Source organism: Falco punctatus (assembly GCF_963210335.1).
Source record: "Falco punctatus genome assembly, chromosome: 4".
Lineage (NCBI taxonomy): Eukaryota > Metazoa > Chordata > Aves > Falconiformes > Falconidae > Falco > Falco punctatus.
In genome coordinates this window covers 4567228-4585123 of record NC_137583.1, presented here as the reverse complement: position 1 = coordinate 4585123, position 17896 = coordinate 4567228, and the positions used below count along the sequence as shown (strand labels likewise).

At 42.3% G+C, this 17896-nt stretch overlaps 1 protein-coding gene across 1 annotated transcript in view; it reads left to right on the top strand.

The window, feature by feature from the left end:
- Nucleotides 1-3042: 3042 nt before the first annotated feature.
- Nucleotides 3043-17896, top strand: part of NUP210 (nucleoporin 210) — a 69394-nt gene continuing 54540 nt past the window's right edge. Inside the window, exons 1-3 of the mRNA XM_080384676.1 lie at nucleotides 3043-3282; nucleotides 13779-13915; nucleotides 14707-14838. Of these exons, the coding sequence (XP_080240802.1) occupies nucleotides 3125-3282; nucleotides 13779-13915; nucleotides 14707-14838 (427 nt within the window). The 5' untranslated portion in view covers nucleotides 3043-3124. The remainder of the gene's footprint in view (nucleotides 3283-13778; nucleotides 13916-14706; nucleotides 14839-17896) is intronic.

The window sequence follows — 17896 nt, the reverse complement described above, 5'->3', positions numbered from 1 at the left end:
AAAGCTAGGAAGTAGTGGGATACAGACATCTCACCTTATTCACAGCACAGGATGCCAGGTATACTCACTACCTACTTCTTATCCATTCAGTTGTAATTATACTAACCGTAAACAGATTGTACAAATTTATTCATGGGTTATTTTATCATCATCCCTCCCTAATATCTGAGTCTTTACAGAACTTATCTTCATAACACGCCAATGAAGGAAGGTTAGAGATTAATTGACAGAAGGGGTAGAGAATAATAACTGTTTTGAGCAGCAATTTAAGGTGTAGTGGCTTTATTTGCCAGAGCTTTTGATACCATTTATCTTTCTGGGCCCAGCTCCCAGTGACTTAAATTGCAACTGTAAAGTTCAGCTCTTCTCTAAATCAGACCACACAATTTCAAGATGTTCATTCAGAAAATGAGTAATACACAAGGAGAAGCTGCAGTAAGAAGTTAACTGTCCGGCAGCACACAGTCCTCTGGATAGAAAACGGAATGGCTTTGCTGAGGTACTGATAAATAACACACTAGCTGAATAAATACTGGAAAAAAAATACGGCTAGGTAAATAAAAAGCCCTGTATAAGTTTACTTGCTTTGAAGTGATAAGAACTGGTTAACTTCTACACTGCCTAAATAAGAACTCTCAGATGGTGTCCCTGGACCGATTCTGATCTTCCTGGGCAGAATTTAACTATCTTAACTCCAAGATGATTGTCCCCTTCTTAAAATCCCTTCTCTTTCTACATATATATACCATCCCTCTGTCATAGGTAAGGACAGGGAGACCCTCCATACAATAACTTCATCTACTAAATAGCTTTGATTAATACAGGAGCGTCACGCTTCCCATGCACCATGAATGGTGAAGAGATCCTACCATTAAAGATATGCTGAGATAATGACACATATGAATGCATACTGACAAGGACAAATTAAGATTGCAATACCAGCTGACTTTTGACTTACAAAAATAATGGTCTTTCAAGAGTACTCTCAGGTGTGTTCAAAGTTTCTAAAAAAGCAATTTATTAAATACACAGAAATTCCATCCTACAGGAGTAAGCATGACTCTACATAAATCACCAGTTCAGTTAAGTCTCCAGCAAAAAAATCTGTAACAAAGTGAACTGAGTAATACAATGTTATCCACTACAAAGTCCAATCACCACCAGGAGGCAAAATACACATTTTGCAATAAGTTTACAAAATATAAGGTAAAAAAAAATCAAATTGAGACTTGTGATTCCTGAATCCCTTTCCAGGCTCTGAACACACTTAAATGATTACAGATCTGTCAGTGATGGTTAAAACTTCCCTCCTCCTCCTTACATTGCCCTACTTCCCATGCTGTTCCATCACACTTTTGAGCAATACACAGGAAAAGGTCAAGTTTGCCTTAGACTGGCTGACGAAATCTAGCTACTTATTATACTTCTTGGAGGAGCTCCAAGCAACTCAGACCAAGACTGCTTGTGGTATTCACCTGGTTTGCAGCGTTCATGTACACCAAGTTCCTTGTCTCAGCTTCTTTACTTTTTTCTGCACTTTGGTCTGCGGACCATTTTTTTCCCCCAGGATACAAAAAGTACAGGAAAATAAGTCTTCTTAATTGAAAATTAACTTAGAAAATTGGTATTTTTATAACAAAAGAACAATTGCTTAGCTTAGCTGTTAGCATCACTGTGCCTGGGGTTTTGGTCAACAGCCAGCTGAATATGAGCTGGCAGCGTACCCAGGTGGCCAAGGAGGCCAACAGCATCCTGGCTTGTATGAGAAACAGTGTGGCCAGCAGGACAAGGGAAGTGATTGTTCCTCTGTGGCCGGCATTAGTGAGGCTGCACCTTGAATCTTGTGTTCGGTTTTGGGCCCCTTACTACAAGAAGGACATTGAGGTGCTGGAGAGTGTGCAGAGAAGGGCAACAGAGGTGGGGAAGGGGCTGGAGCACAAGTCTTTTGAGAAGCGGCTGGGGGAACTGGGGGTGTTCAGCCTGGAGAAAAGGAGACTCAATGCAGGGGAACCTGATCACTCTCTGCAACTGCCTGACAGGGGGCTGTCTGCAGGTGGGGGTGGGTCTCTTCTCCCTGTTAACAGGACAAGTGGAAATGGCCTCAAGTTGCACCAGAGGAGGTTTAGACTGGGTATTAGGAAAAATTTCTTCACTGACAGGGGTGCCAAGCAGGAACAGGCTGCCCAGGGAGATGATGAAGTCACCATACCTGGGGGTACTTAAAAGTCACATAGATGTGGCATTTAGGGACATGATTTAGCGGTGGCCTTGGCAGTGCTGGGTTAATGGCTGGACTCAATGTTCTTAAGGATTTTTTCCAACCTAAATGAGTCTATGACTCTACCTACCATAATGTGCACGCTGAAAGAGTACAGTATGTAATACCCATATCCTTGATTTTTTTTTAGGGGTTTTCTAATCCATAGGATTTAGGATTTAATCCAGTTAGGGTTGTTTTGTTTTTTAATCTGTAAATCATATTTTTCAAAAACAACAGCTTACCTCACTCAGCCTTCAGCAGGACTTTTGGAAGGTGCTGTCCAGAGCAAGGTGAAGCTGACCTTATACACCACAGTGTTCATCCCACGTCCCCAGTGGGGTGAAAACAGCACATGCTCCACTTGTAAATGACTTGAGGCCAGCTGTTGAGGAGGCTCTGGTCGGTGATAAGCACCATCCAGGCCGAAACCCTCAAGTTTATCCCTTCAGCTGGTGACAGCCACATCGCGTGAAGAAAACCCATCTCCCTGCCCCATTTTTCAAGCCGTTTCCAACATGATATGCCCCGATAGGAGCCTTTTAGAACTGCTAAAATCTCCGGTGGTTTGACTTGGTGGACGTCCCCTTCGCCTCAACCGCTGCGGGGAGCGCCCGTAGCGGGCGCCGCTACATATTACCTCAGCGATGGCGCGGCCCCGGGGAGCGGAGGGGGCGGGCCTGCCCCGTTCGGCGGGAAAGGACGGTTGTGCGCCCCGGGCGGAGGGACGTCAGCGGCGGGGCAGGCCCGCCCCCTCCCCTCGCCCCCTCCGCCCCCCGGGGCGCCCTGCCCCGCGGCTGACGTCCCTCCGCCCGGGGCGCACAATCGTCCTTTCCCGCCCCCACCGGCGGCGGCTCGTGGCAGAGCATGGCTACCCCCGCGCCTCAGGCGCTGCCTCTCTTTCTCCTCCTCTCCCTCCATCTCACCGCCTCCTCCAAGCTCAACACCCCCAAGGTGCTGCTCCCATTCACCCGCGGCACCCGCGTCAACTTCACGCTAGAGGCCAGCGAGGGTTGCTACCGATGGTGAGTGTAGGTGCCGCTGCTCTTTGTCCGCCGCTTCTTTCCCTCCGTCGCCGCCGCCCGGATGCACCTGCGGTGTTTCCTCAGCCTGCGGCGGGAAAACGCGGCCCGGTGGGGCCTGAGCGCTCCTCGCCTGGAGCCGTTCCCCTGAGGGAGCCAGCAGCACCAGGCCTCCCCTCACCGTTTCCCCTCGCTTCGGGCGGTTTTTAGCGTGGCCCAGCAGTGTGGGGGCAGAAATGGAGATAATCCCTGAGGGGAGAGGCTGGGTTTTACAAACCTTCGCTGTTTGTTTTTGGTTTGGTTTGGGGTTTTTTTTGTTTGTTTGTTTGTTTTTTCTTCTGCAGTGGGAGTTAAACCCACAGGAGAGGGGAGCAGTGTGGAGGCTGGGGCTGATGAGGCCCTGAGGGGAAGGTCCCTGCTGTGGGGGAGCTTCGAGCCATGGCTGGGTGCCCCCTGCGTGTGCCTCACACCACACGTGCACCCACCCCATATACCCCATGCATGCCCACCCTGCTTCTCCATGTACCCCACTGTCATGGTTTAACCATGCCCACCCTGCCTCCACACACCGCCCGATGTGCTCTCTCTGCTGCCTGTGTACCCACAGCACCACCCCACACATGCTTGCCCTGCAGCCCCACGTGTGTGGGGACAGCACCCAGGGCTCATACTTTATGCTGCTGGTGTAAAAATACCCCTTCCTTTGCCGTGGGCAGTAACAAAGGTCTGATGGCTTTGAGTTCAGTGTATGGATGTAAAGGAGTCATAGTACGTTGCTATGTTGAGAGCTTCTCGATGCTACTTTAGGCATAGGCAACACCTTGAGAACATCACCTGGGGACAAGGAAGTCAAGTTGTAAAAGATCAAAGCTTTCCCAGTTTTCTTTAGGAGGCCTTGGTGCTGAGGGAATGGGATACATCCAAGGGACTTGTGGCTGGGAGTCCTGCCATGCCTTGCACAAGGGGGAGGTGTGCGGGTTGGGCTCATGGCAGGCAGGTCTGGGTTGTGTTGAGCACCAGGAGGTAAAGGCAAAATAGCACGATCTGTGCAGATTTAGCAGCTGCATCGCAGTCATGTTAAACGTTACCGACTCCTTGTCCTTCCTTTGGCATACCTGAATTGTAATTTGGATCAGTAATGAGCAGGACATACCCACCTGAAAAAAAGTGGCAGTCAAGGTATATGTGGAATGATACTTTTATGTGTCAGATGCATGTGCATAGCAGTTTTCAGTTGTTATTTTGTGGCTGACAGTTACTGGAATACATCTTGTAGGGCTGTCGTTTCACAGTGTATCAGTTTATTTACCTGCTGGTCCTACACTTCTCATCCCTGGGCTTGTTCCAGCCTTTGATCTGTGAGAATTTATACGTTTGAGCATGTTTTCACATTTGAGCACATTACACACAAAAGCAGTAATAACAGTTTCTTCAAGAGTTGACAGAAACAGGCTCCTAGATGAGCTGCTTGTGCTCTTGTAATTTAATTTTTATATGGACCGTTTTAGTGAAAATCTCACAAGTATGTTTTTTTCTTTTTCCTCAGTAATCTTTAAAGACAACGGAATCTTTAAAAGGATTTGGTTTATGTGGTAAAGTACATCATATGAACTTAAAACCCAAACTCATCAAAGCACTAGCAAAATCTGGGAGGTGTAGACTGTCTTTCCTAATTTCCAGCTACTTGGTGATGCTGGGGTGCTATCCAGCTGTCAGAAATATGTAGACCTTTGCAAATCTCACTGAAATCTACAGATGTAAAGATATGAGATTGTCCTCTAGGGAGTACCAGATTTGGTCTACATACCTACCTCTAATGAGGGTGATTTGTAGCCACTGCAGAGCGTGTTATGTTGCCAGCAACAGGTTGTATCCCTAATGCAGAAAGACTCTAACATGCTTTTCCATCCACTCTCTCTGTCTGCTCTTCAGAGATTAGTTTTGGTTGAGAATTAAGGAAACTATGCCGGCTTAATACAGAGTGTGTCATCATTTTCTGTACTGGGGTTGTAAATGTGTATTTATTCACTTCTGCTTTGCAGGGACTGGCAGGATGTGGGTGGTAAAGCTCAACGTGTGCTTACAAAACCGTCAGGAGGAAGCAGTAGCTCTGTGTGTGTGACTTAGCAGGAGCAGTAATGCTCCTGGTGCTCAGAGCATGTTTGCTAGATTGCATCTGCAGCAGTCTTATCCTCTACATCCTTGACCTCGCAGGCCTTGAACTGCAGAGGATTAGAAAGAAGGGTATTTTGGAGGGGCAGGCAACTCCACTGCTACTTGCTGACAAGTTTCCTGTACTTTCCTGCTAGAGCTGTCAGTAATAGCTATTACTGGTGGGAAACGGTTAAAGTGAAGTGCTAAATGTAACGACTTAAGAAGTAGTGGCTGTGCCTTACCCAGGATTTGTAAAATGACCGTGGATTTGCATGCACAAAAGCAAGGATTTGGAATGGAAATTACAAGTTTCAGGCCCTTTGTGTTGAGAAGGGGACTGAGGTTATGTAATATGGGAGATTGCAAGGTTAGGGGTAGCATATAAATGCTGTTCTTGTCTTAAAAGCAGCATCTGTCTTCAAAAGACATCCTTTGAGTATTTGAAGGACTGCATTAGTCATCTCAAACTTTCAGAATTCATAACCTGAGTGTCCAATTTCATGAAAAATGAGTCTATGACATGTTGTGACCTTATTTCTTTCCAGTTTCCCTTTGGGGCTTCAAGTTTACCTCTGAAAGCAGGATATTTTCAAAGTGGTTGTAGTAGTGTCTGAGAATTCCAGTGATTCCGAGGGAAAAGGTCAAGTTTTATCATCACCAGAGCAGATTGAGAGCAATGATAAAGTTACACACATAGCTTTAAATTATTTTCAGATTTTCAAGATGCTTGTGCCGTCTGGAGTTTGGGTTGCCTTTATGTTAAAATTATTTTTTGGTAAAAGCTTTTTTTTCAAAGCATACGGTGTTCCCATCTGTAAATACTGTACGTGGTACTATCTTTAGGGATAAAACACAGTCTGAGCAGATATTTTTAGCATTTAAATTACATCTGTATTTATCTTGCAATTACATTAATCCAGAAATGACACCTAGAAGAATGAAAGCATTTAGGAGCAGAATTGCCTCCTTGAAATCAGCCTTACCAAAATAACATTTTGGGAGGGAAACACACAAAAGCCCCCAACATTTTCCCCAAGGTACGCAGCATGGCATAGGGTATTTATGGCAGAAATTATCTGTCCTCGATAAATATGCTTACATGTCTGTGATATCATTTCATATCTTTTAGAATTGAGATACATGGTGAGAACTGGTAGAAAGTTTCAGCTTCAGGAGTTAACTTTGAGAAATGCAACTGATTGAATTTGAACCATTTACCATTGAAGTCAGAAGTTTTGCTATGGCAAGGTTATAGGAAACTATTCAGCGGTGATAATGGCCCTGTATAATGTTGTTTGCTGCAAATACAACAAATGAGACTTTATTGCCACCTTAAATAACAGCATTTGTGTGCTACTGAAGCCCTCACAGAGGTCACATGAAGCTAAGTGCCCTTGGGAGATTAGCAGGTGCCAGGGAGCTGGAGTGAGAGATCCAGCAGCTGAGTAGTGTTTGAGCTGTGCCATGCACAGGTGCTTCCAGAGAACCCAAAGCCTACATACAGCGCTGCTGTTGCAGTAGTTAGCAGGTAGAGCTCATTTTCTAGCTCCTTATCTTGTCATGTTTCTAATACTGGGTTGTAAATTGATCTTATCACTCCAGGGGATGTATGTGGTGGTTTATGTGTTTTAAAAATGTGTATTGAATAAGAGTGTTGCTGATCAAGGTCTGTTACTTTGCTACAAGACTGACAGTCTCAACGGATAATCCAGGGGTTTAGTTGTTGTGGATGATGTTTTGCTATGGGTCTAAAAAAACCCTGTCTTTGACTTTCACGGAAAAGTATTTTGTGTGAGATACTGACAATTTCCATATTACAAAATGACATCTTAAATAATGATTGTTATCTCCTGCTAGTCTTACCCCTTCTTTAGCTCTCACTTATGCTGCATTTCCTACTTCTTAATGCCATTACAGCAGGCAACAAAATGTTCTCCCTCTCTCTGGGAGGTGTCTACGCTGCTGACTGGCAGGTAGGCAAGCTGCACTGCAGTGTGTGCTTTTCCAGCTTGGCTTCAAGCTCTTGTAGATAGCCAAATGAGCTTAGAATTGGGTTGAGATATCCTTGCTGGTAAAGTGAAATGGACTGTGTTGCTGTGGGTCAGGCCAGTGTTACATGTTGGCTCAAAACCAGAGTAGGTAGCATGGGTCTGCAGCACAGATGTTCTGCCAGAGTTGAAGAGGCAGAAGAAATCATGTTTTTTCTCTTACCCAATGTGTCAGCCTGTAGTGCAGGTTTACTGCTGAAAAAATGTTTTTTGAATCTGAGCATAACCTGCCTGGGAAGGAAGATAGAAGGAGTAGGGGCTGTTGTTACTTCTGGGGCAGCTTTAATTGCTCAACACCCATTAAATGTTTTAAGACTTTTGCTGGGTTTGGGTGTGTGTCTCACCATAGTAATGGAAGCTTTAAGGGTGTCTACGTGTGAGAAGGTTTACAATGGGTAATTTGAAATAGTGCAATATGTGACATTGTATTTTGGAAGTGATCTGCAATATTTTAGTTTTCTAACTTGCAGTAAGGCTAAGCTAATTTCAGACAACTTGTGTGGATAAACCTTTATTGCATTGTCTTAGTTGGAAGATGACTGTCACTAGTGTGGCACGCCATTTTCCTTCATGCAGCTAGAAAAGGTGCAAAAATAAGCACTTAGAATAAAATCTTTTTGTCTACCAGTTGATTTGACAAAATATCCACATTACAATTTGGGCATCTGGGTTGGATTTTGAGAACAATCATCACTGGCTTAACTCTGCTTCCTTTCAAGTTAATGGGCATGCCGGCTGGTCACCATTATAAAAACCCATGAGTGCAAGCCTTATCCTTCACTCTGTGTGTGATGTTTCTATTTGCTTCTGAAGCAGGACTGGATGGAGGATTTTTTTGCTGCTTTCTGTTTTCCCAGTACAATAAGAAACATCCTAGGAGAGGATTGAGTGAACAATAGAGAGATAATCTGCCACTGTGTTGTTGAAAATCCTTAAGAGTTGAGGAAACTTTGCCAGGCTCCCTCTGTGTTTTCTTCAGAATGGGATCAGTTCCCATATCCTTGGTTCTCTGGGAACCTATTTTTTATCATACAACTACAGTTGCCTGGATGCTGTTCTGGCTCTTGAGACTCTTCATTTTTGTATGTCAACAGCCTTAGTCCCAAGAGTGACTAGAAGTGAGGTGTCTAATGTATTGGTCAATCCAATCTTGCCAAACTCTTTAAAAACCTCACTATCCCGTTTCCCTCTGGCTACATGCCTGATACAAATTCTAAAAGATTAGATCAACTGGCAGTTGTGGTGCATCTCCACGTCTGAAGAGATGACAAAACAATATAAAACGCTGAAGCAATAAGAATCAACAGAATATTGCTGAGCGAGGGAAAGAGTAATGTTTTAACCAGCTGATTTAAGCATAATGGAAGTATTCAAGTATTCACATGTGATATTAAAGAACAGTCAATTAAAAAAGTGCAGGCATAGGTTTGTGTAGATCTGTAGGTACAATATCGGCACATGGTTCTGTGTGTGTGTGTGAAAACAGACAAAATGGAAATTGGAAAGAAGACTGGTGGTCTTTATTGCAAGTGTCGTTAATTCCTCAGTAAGTAGGATTTTATTCTGAGGAAAATAATTATTGGGGCATTTATTTGCTTTTTTCCCCCTCATCTCGCTCTTCTTTCTAGTGCTTGCTCCCCGCCTTGCTTTTTCTTCTAGACCCTGGTACGCGATCAAGGGCTAGTGCCAGAAATGCTTTCCATTGCTTGCTTCTCAGGATCTAATTTTGATCTCTGACAAGACTAACTCTCACTATTGCATGCTGACGTGCTGCTGAAGATCTGCTGTAATTGGAAGATGATATAATTTGCAGTCTTTGATGCCATTTAAAGCAAAATTTTCTTTTTCTTGTTCATCTAGAACACAATAGTGATCCCTGTGTGTGTTACAGCAGAGTACTGCCACTATAATTGCTATACAGCCTGTTTGATTAATGCCTTATCCTTTCTGTACTTGACTCTGAATAGGAGTTAGCTGTAAATAGAAAGTGCTTTTGATACCGCTGGATGATATTGAGGGGGTACAAATATTTCATATGTTGTGTAAAAAACAGTAGTCATACAGATTGTTTATTAATATAAATCAATAGTAAACCAAGCCTCTGAAAGGCCCTACTTTACCTGCCCAGTTCAGGTAACTGCCTAAAATAGCAGACATCCTTTTGGTAATAAAACTAAAAATGTTTTTTTAGAAAAAAAAAAAAGTAAGAAATTCAGTTGATAATCTGTATTGTATTTTAAACTACCATTAGAGGCCAAATAGTATCAAATCTCAGGTTCCCTACTCCAGTGACAGCTAAGAGTTCACTGGCATTCAGCCATAAAAGCTTAAAAGTTCCTTTGTAATTGTGGAGTGTATGTAAGTTTACAGCTAAAATTCAATGCAAACTTCAGTTTATCTTTGTGCTTTCCTTTTTCTATCCTGAAAAATATCCTGTAATTAGGTTGAGTTTAACAACACTGCTATTAGTACAAACTGTAGTGGTTATGTATTGCAATACATAGCCGTATATTAAAAGAACAAATACAAAACACTGTGAAACCCCTGTTGTGTTGTAAACATAATTAAATTCAGACTATAAGAATGCAAATTAATATATAACATTCGAATGGCAGAGAATATTAAGCAATGTAAAGAACTAAATAATAAAATTAAAAGTCACTTCCATACGTATAATGCTTATTTAAAAAAAGCCACCATGCATATTATGTTGGATCCACATAGTTAGCTTAAAATGCCTACCAGCCAAGTACAGAAAAAGCCTTACTGGTTGTGAATACTAACATCGTTTAAAGAAACTTGCAGAATGTTGGATAACTTTCATGGTTGCCTAAGTACAGAGTAACAGGAAAATAATGAATTGTTTGCTCTTAAATTAATCTCTCTATATGGGGAAGTTAAATGTACTACTAATATAGAAAAGAAATTTTTTTAGAAACACTGTAAACCCTAGTATTAAAAAAAATCCTTGTATTTGTGTACTTAGCTTACGTATCTAGAATATAATGAACAATTTTTGGGCTTAAGCTTCTAATTGATGTTTAAATTGTCTATTGTGTGCTGCCATGGGTTGTTTTTTCCCTTGAGCAGATAAAATACTTTGAAACTGCGGAGTTAGCAGTTGATAGTCTTGTTTCAAAATCCTCTGAAACTAGTCTTTGTGTAGGCAAAATACTGTTGGGAGCACACCAATATTATGAATTAAAAATTCTTTAATTAATTTCTCCCAAGACAAAAATACCATACTGCATAGTAGTGCCCAATGAACCTCTACGCAGCTGTTACCACACACAATTAAAAGTGTTCTGACGAGTGTTGTGCCCTTGGACTGCAAGCTTTTGGGGCCTCATTATTTGGACAGTGTAGTGTGATAAAATCCAGACCCATACGTAGGGGAACTAGAGAGCTAACACATGTGGTTTTGTTTGATGTGAGGTTTCTGTAAGAAATGCAGTTTGCTGTCTTACTGACTGCTTCGAACCAAAGGGATCTTGGTGTCTTGTGCAACTGGGTTTTGTCTTCAGAATTGTGCTTTTCACTGCTTAAGGTTGAAAACACAACTTGCAATTTTATTCCTGGGACTACAACTGGATTGGTCCATGTTCACCTGGACTGCAACTCTTAACTCTAAGATAATTGAACTTACTGTGATGTGTTATTTTTTTTAAATGGGTACGATTTAGTTAACAAGTGTGGTTTGACTGGCTGGGTGGCAGGTACCCACAAAGCCACTCTATCACTCCCCTCCCTCATGAGTTGGGAGAGAAAATATGATGAAAAGCTTGGAGGTCAAGATAAGGACAGGGAGATCACTCAGCAATTACCATCATGGGCAAAACAGACTTGACTCAGGGAAATTAGTTTAATTTATTACCATTCTATATCAGAGTAGGATAATGACAACTAAAAGTCAAGACTTAAAAAGACCTTCCCGCCATCCCTCCCTCCCTCCCAGGCTCAACTTTCACTCCTGATTTCGCTACCTCCTCACACTCTTCCCCCGCTCCGGTGTGGTGTCCATCTGACAGGAGACAATTCACCATGAACTTCTCCAATGCGAGTCCTTCCCATGAGCTGCAGTCCTTCACATATTGCTCCAGTGTGGGTCCCTTCCATGGGGTGCAGTCCCTCCGGAACGGACTGTTCTAGTGTGGGTTTCCCGCGGGGTCAAAAGTTCTACCAGCAAAGCTGTTTCAGTGTAGGCTCTTCTGTCCATGGGTCCATACATCCTACCAGCAAATCTGCTTCAACATGGGCTTCCCATGGGTCACAGCCTCCTTTGGGCATCCTCCTGCTCCAGCATGGGGGGGTCCTGGGGCTGCAGGTGCATATCTGCTCTGCCATGGACTTCTGTGGGCCAAGGGGGACAGCCTACCTCACCATGGGCTTCACCACAGGCTGCAGGGAAATCTCTGCTCCAGTGCCTGGAGCACCTTCTCTCCCTCCTTCTGCACTGACCTTGGTGTCTGCAGGGTTGTTGCTCTCACATACTTTCACTCCTCTCTTCTGCTGCAATTGTTGACAGATTTTTTTCCCCTCTTTTTAAATATGTTATCCCGGAGGGATACTGTCACGGATTGGCTTGGCCTTGGCTATTGGCAGGTCCATCTTGGAGCCAGCTGGCCTTAGCTTTGTTAGATATGGGGGAAGCTTCTAGCAGCTTCTCACAGAAGCCATCTCTGTAGCCCTTCCTGCTCCCAAAACCTTGCCATGCAAACCCACTACAACAAGAAATTTTGTTTTTCAGTGTTTTGGATTGGTTGGTGCTATCAGTAATAAAAGTATGTAAAACTTGTATCTGGGGAGAAGGGCATGTATGATACTGCCGTATGAAAGTCTCCTTTGGCTCGTTGCTGAGTTAAAAGATTTTTTCCTATAGATCACAGGTGGGTATTTTCAAACATCCTCCAGAAGAAAAGTCTAAATCAATCCAGCTTCACCATCTTTACCAGGTGGGGATCTAGTGCCCGGTTTAGATTGCATTTACTGGATAATGCAATGTTTTCATCAGAACTGGTGTCATCATCTGGGAGAAGCAATTCCTGAACAGTGTTGTCATCAGTGCTTTATTTCATTGTTTTAAGCCTTCAAAGGACCCTTGTGAAAGAGCTCTGACTCAGGACTTCTGAACAAACAGCTATGGCTGTTTCAGACATTTAATTCATTAGAGGCTTAAGCAGGGTGCTGGGCTCTGAGCTGGGGGCCAGGCAGGGTGCCTTTCTGCTTACTGTGCAGTAACTCCTGAAGGTGTAGCAGGAGCAAGGAATTCTGTGGAGAAGCTATGACCCAGTTCTCCCAAACGGTTCTCCAAAATGGTTAGTTAGCAGCTCATCCTAGCTCCAGAGTGGTGATGCTCTTTAACTGTGTGCAAGAGGTATGGCCTGCTTGAATACTGCAATCGCTTTGAGCAGTCTACATGCAGGCCTCGCCACCTCTACCATCATTGCTACCATCTCTAATTTCAAGAGGCATGTTTTTGAATAACTTTTAAACACTTCCATCCCACCTCTCATTCATCTTGACGCTTTTGGCACACAGGAAGTAGGAACCGGGCTGCACATCCATGGTGAGAAGGAGCTTCCCACAAGCTCATTCCTGAAGCACGTGTCTTTAGAAAAGCTGTAGAAGTCGGAGCAGGAAGTAACAGATGCATCAATTTTAGATCAGAATTCCATGTAAGCTTATGTTTCAACAAAGGTGATTTTACAACTTCGCATGGTTTACAGTGGTATGTACTTCAGCTAAACAGACTGACTATTTTTATTCATATTTCTTGATTAAAAAATGTTGTTTCTTAGATGTTCAGAGTCTCTGCCATAGCAAACATACATAACTGTGATGTGTTGGCATCAGGGAGAACATCCGTTTTTTTTAGAGCTTTGATTCAAACATTTTTAGAATGCAAGTGGTGAACAGGCCTTCAGTTAAAATTATTCTACATTTTGCTTGAATATTCTGTATGTGTTTTTGCTTGTCCACACCTCTAAGCTAATACTCGGGCCAGAGGCTTTGTAACTTCGTTAAGTAGCAGGGTATAGCTCTGAATCGCATTCAACGGTGAGCATCCCACAATAGAGAGAATGCTGTGTTTGTCTGCCTGGGCTCTGGTGGGCTTCTGGCTGTGCTTTCCCCCTCCTTCAGCCCTCGCTTGCTTTTGCTGAAGTCCTGAAGGAGCTGTTGCAATCCTGACAGTGTAGCCTGTCTCATGTGAATTATGTTTGTAGCTTTTAAACCAGACCTTTGATTCCTTTCTAGCAGTAACTTAAATCCTGCTAACACAACCAAATAATATTGTAGGTCCTCCACCAGGCCAGAGGTTGCAAGCATAGAGCTGGCAGATCAGGATGAGCGCCAGTGTTCACAGAAGGCTGTTGTCCAGGCACAGTCCTCACAGCCCACACGTCTGACAAGTATCATCTTTGCTGAAGATATAAGTAAGTTTTAATTTTTGTAAGCATACCACTACTTGTTTATGGGGATCCTGGCATCCTTCAGAAACAAAGGAGAGATTTATAAGTGCACAAAATAAGACATTTCTGCTCATACGCATAGTAATTTTAGACTTTCCATGGATATGGTTTCAAAGTTCCGTTTGCTAAACACCTCAAATAAGTATTAATGATGTTAATAGGAAAACAGGTAATTCCTTGAGGAAAAAAAAGGTGGGTGGAGTGGCTGAAAATAATTTTCAGTACCTACTTTTTATATAATGCAAAACATCTGAATTTGCATTTTAAAAGCTGGAAATTGCCTTTGTGTCTGTCATACAGAGTGCCAGGTTAGTTTTTATAATGGCAGATAGGCAAAAACAGATGGCCAATTAAATGTCTTACAGTCACTAAATGAAGAAGTATATAGGGGTTTATCATCTGTGGGTAAAAGTCATGAAGTTCTCTAGGACATGGACCACATTTGGCAGTTGCACTGTAGAAACTCTTACTCTGTACTCAGAGAAAACATCTGTAATTATTAGTGTAGGTGGAGATCACAGGTTTTTTAAAGATTTGTTCTAAAGTTCAGTGGGCAAGGGAACTGCTTTTCCTGCTTGCTTAGCCACAATCACCATTTGACCAAGAGTTTATTAGTCAAGGTCATGACCCAGTTTCAGTTCCTTCAGTGTCTTGTGCCTTTGGCTACGTTTGAGGTGCATTTTGTCTTGGTGGTGTTCTTGATAAGCATGTCCAGTGTTGCTGGTTTCATGTGGTCTTTCTGATGTCTCTTCAAGTGACTGGTCAAGTGCTTCGTTGTGATGCTATAGTTGATATAATTCATGATATCCAAATTGTGTCCACAACAAGAGAACTCTATCTTGAAGATTCACCACTGGAGCTAAAAATTCAGGCTTTGGATTCTGAAGGTAAGAGATTTACTAGTAAGAGATAAAATATATGTTGAAATTCCAATTGTCTGACGTGCACAGGTTTTACTTGCAACACAATTGAATGTTAGAAGCCAAACTGAGTAATTTAAAGGGAGCTCTCTGGATAATACATTCAGTAGCTTATTTTTTTAAAGTGTAAAATAAAATCTACATATTACCTGAATAGGAAGATTAAACACTGATTGCCAACAACTTTTGCTTGCCTTTTTTCCCTTCCCGCCCCTCCCCACCCCCCCCACCCCCCCCCGAAAGCTAGTGCTAGGGGTATTTATAAAAATCAGAATGTAGAAAAAAATAAAGGTATCAGTTCTTAGCAATTCTGCCTCCAGATTAGGAGTAGAAGTGTAATGGAAGAAGTCCCAGCACTTGTCCTGTTGAAGTGTTCCATTGGGATTTAACTAGGCTGAGCAAGGCTGCACAGGGATGTGAAGTAAATCTGTTCAGTTTTGGGGGTTTTTCTTCTTTTTTTTTTTTTTTTTTGAGGTAATCTAATAAATTTTGCAAAAGAACATTTTATCTGAGTCCATTTAAGTGTCCAACAGTATGTTTAAAGATTACGTTGAAGACCAAACCACCTATTGCTTGGATTAATATTCCTTAATTATTATGCTTACTTTTGGGAGGTATCATTTAGGATCATAAAAGTCAGTACACTTGGCTGAATGCATCATTATTTAATAGGAGCAGAAAACTTCTGCTTTTCCTACTGTTTGTAGCATCAGAAAAAGAGCTATGATGCTGGTAAGAATTTAGTTTAGTTTCAACAATCTATTTTTATGTATGCATCAACACTCACACAAACCAAGTGATTTTTAGGACAACTGCTGGGCTGAAAGGAAATTATATGTAAAGCAGCTAGAAAAGGTTGAATTTTTTGTTTTGGGTGATTGAGCTCATCCTACATTTAGTTTTTTTGTAAGTCATGAATACCATGTTAAGATGTTAATAATGAAAAATAATTTTGTTTTCTTATACTGTGCGTAATACTGGATTCTTGGCTTGGCGTTTCTGCAAACTTTCAAGTATGCTCAATAAGACAAATTTGTGCTGGTAGCCACCCAGGTTAGAGTCTGAACAGGAGCAATGGTTCCAAACTCACAAAGAATGTTTAATCTGCATGACTGAAGATTAGGAAGTTTAGTCCTATGGCTTCTAGTCAACACATTGTTTAAGTTTAGAAGATCAGGATACACTCAAAAGCTTTGAAAATCAGTTCTTTTTGACCCAAATGACCTTGAGATCCATTCTTGGGAGACCTTTGGACATACTAGACTCTCAGTGGTTTTTCTTGGAACAGTCTAAAAAATAAATTCAAGAGCAGTGGCAAGTTTATTGAGGGATATAATTGTTCAGGAAAAGTCAGAGAATTGAATAAAGGACTCTTGAACACTTTTTATTTAATATTCAGAAGGTGAGAAAATCAATATAAAATAGTTATCCAGGTCAATGACTGTTGGGAAAAATCTGCTTAATTTTGCTGAAAACTTGCACAGGGAATGGGTGTCAAGCCTGTTAGTGCAGCCTGTGTGAGAGGGGGAGTAGATGCTTTGTATCAATAATTGTACGTATACAATGCTGTAGTGACAGAGCTTTTTCCCTGGTATGTATAGCTGTTAAGTAGGCTCTAGGGATATACCAAGTGCGATTTGCTTTGGGCAGATGGTGATTATTGTGTTTTATATTGCCAGATTATTGCACTTGGTGTGGGTCAGACCATTCATTAATGTTGATGATTCTAATCCTGTGTAGAGGAGTAGAATCCTACTATGAATTATACAGGGTATATCTTCAGGAATAGTTTATTTCCTTATTCTCTTCCACATATATATTTTTTTTATATAATCTCCATTTTTTAATCAGTTACGTAAGTGTGGATTCCTTTTTGTACGTGTTTTTAATAAGCTACTTCAAATATAAACTCAATTCCCAAATACTGCTTTTCAAAGATCATTAATGAAAGTTAGGAAGATTATCATGGACATATTTGGCCAAATAAAGTATAGAATGTAGAGGGGGAAAAAAGTCACATATTGTTTTCTTTTATCTGATGAACTTTGCTCAAGTTATTTTATTATGACTTCCCTGGAGGTGAGTTAAATTAGAGAAAGGCTTAAAGATGTGAGCTTGCATTTCTTTGGCTGTGGGTGTGCAAGGAACACTGGCTTCCTGCTGCAGCAATGGAGCACAGCGCATCAAGACATCTCTCTTTGTTTACTGGGATTTACTCCAGCCTTGCCAGTGAGAGAGACACATTTCTGCTGAAGCATCACAGAGGAGGAGCAGCTCTGGGCGAGGTTATGGTTGTGGAGTGGGAATGCAAGTCACTGCCTCTGTTGACATCTGAGGAGCCTGGGAGGGTAATGTTACAGCTGGCCGCAGGGCAGCTGGTCTGCAGCTCCTGTTACAGCTGTGTGATCCTTCAGGGAAGGATAAAGACATACTATGGTTCATCACAAGTGCTGTATTACCTGTCTGCCTCCTTGGGTGCTGCTGCTGCTGGGTTTAACGTGGAGACAGCCACTGCCCACCATGCTGCAGGGATACCTGATCCTGGCTTGAACGAGTGAGACCCTGCGTTGTCTGGGGAATGCCCATGATAGTTTCTTTGATAACCTGACTTTGTCTTTGTAATGAGGGACCCCCGACAGGAGCCAGGACACCCAGGCCTGGCGGTCTTTCAGAAGCTGTAAGGGACAGTTTCAAGCTTTTGCTACCAGTTGGCTGCAGCACTGTCTCTGTCCAGGCATAGCTTCTTCATAGTGCTGCCATGGGCATTTCTCCACTGACCTTGTTATTTTCAGTTGCAGCAAAACAAAAGAGTGCAATACAGCTTTGCAAAGCCAAACCATGCATCATTAAAGAAAGTCAGACTTGAATGCATGTTAATTAATCCATTCTGAATCAATTTTAATTATATTGCCTTGTGTGTTTAGAGTTTTGTGTTTAAAATCCTATTTATCTGGGATTTGGAGCTATCTGCAGTAATTTGTATAGAAATGGGAGCAACAATATAGGCTGTGTGTTGTATTACCTT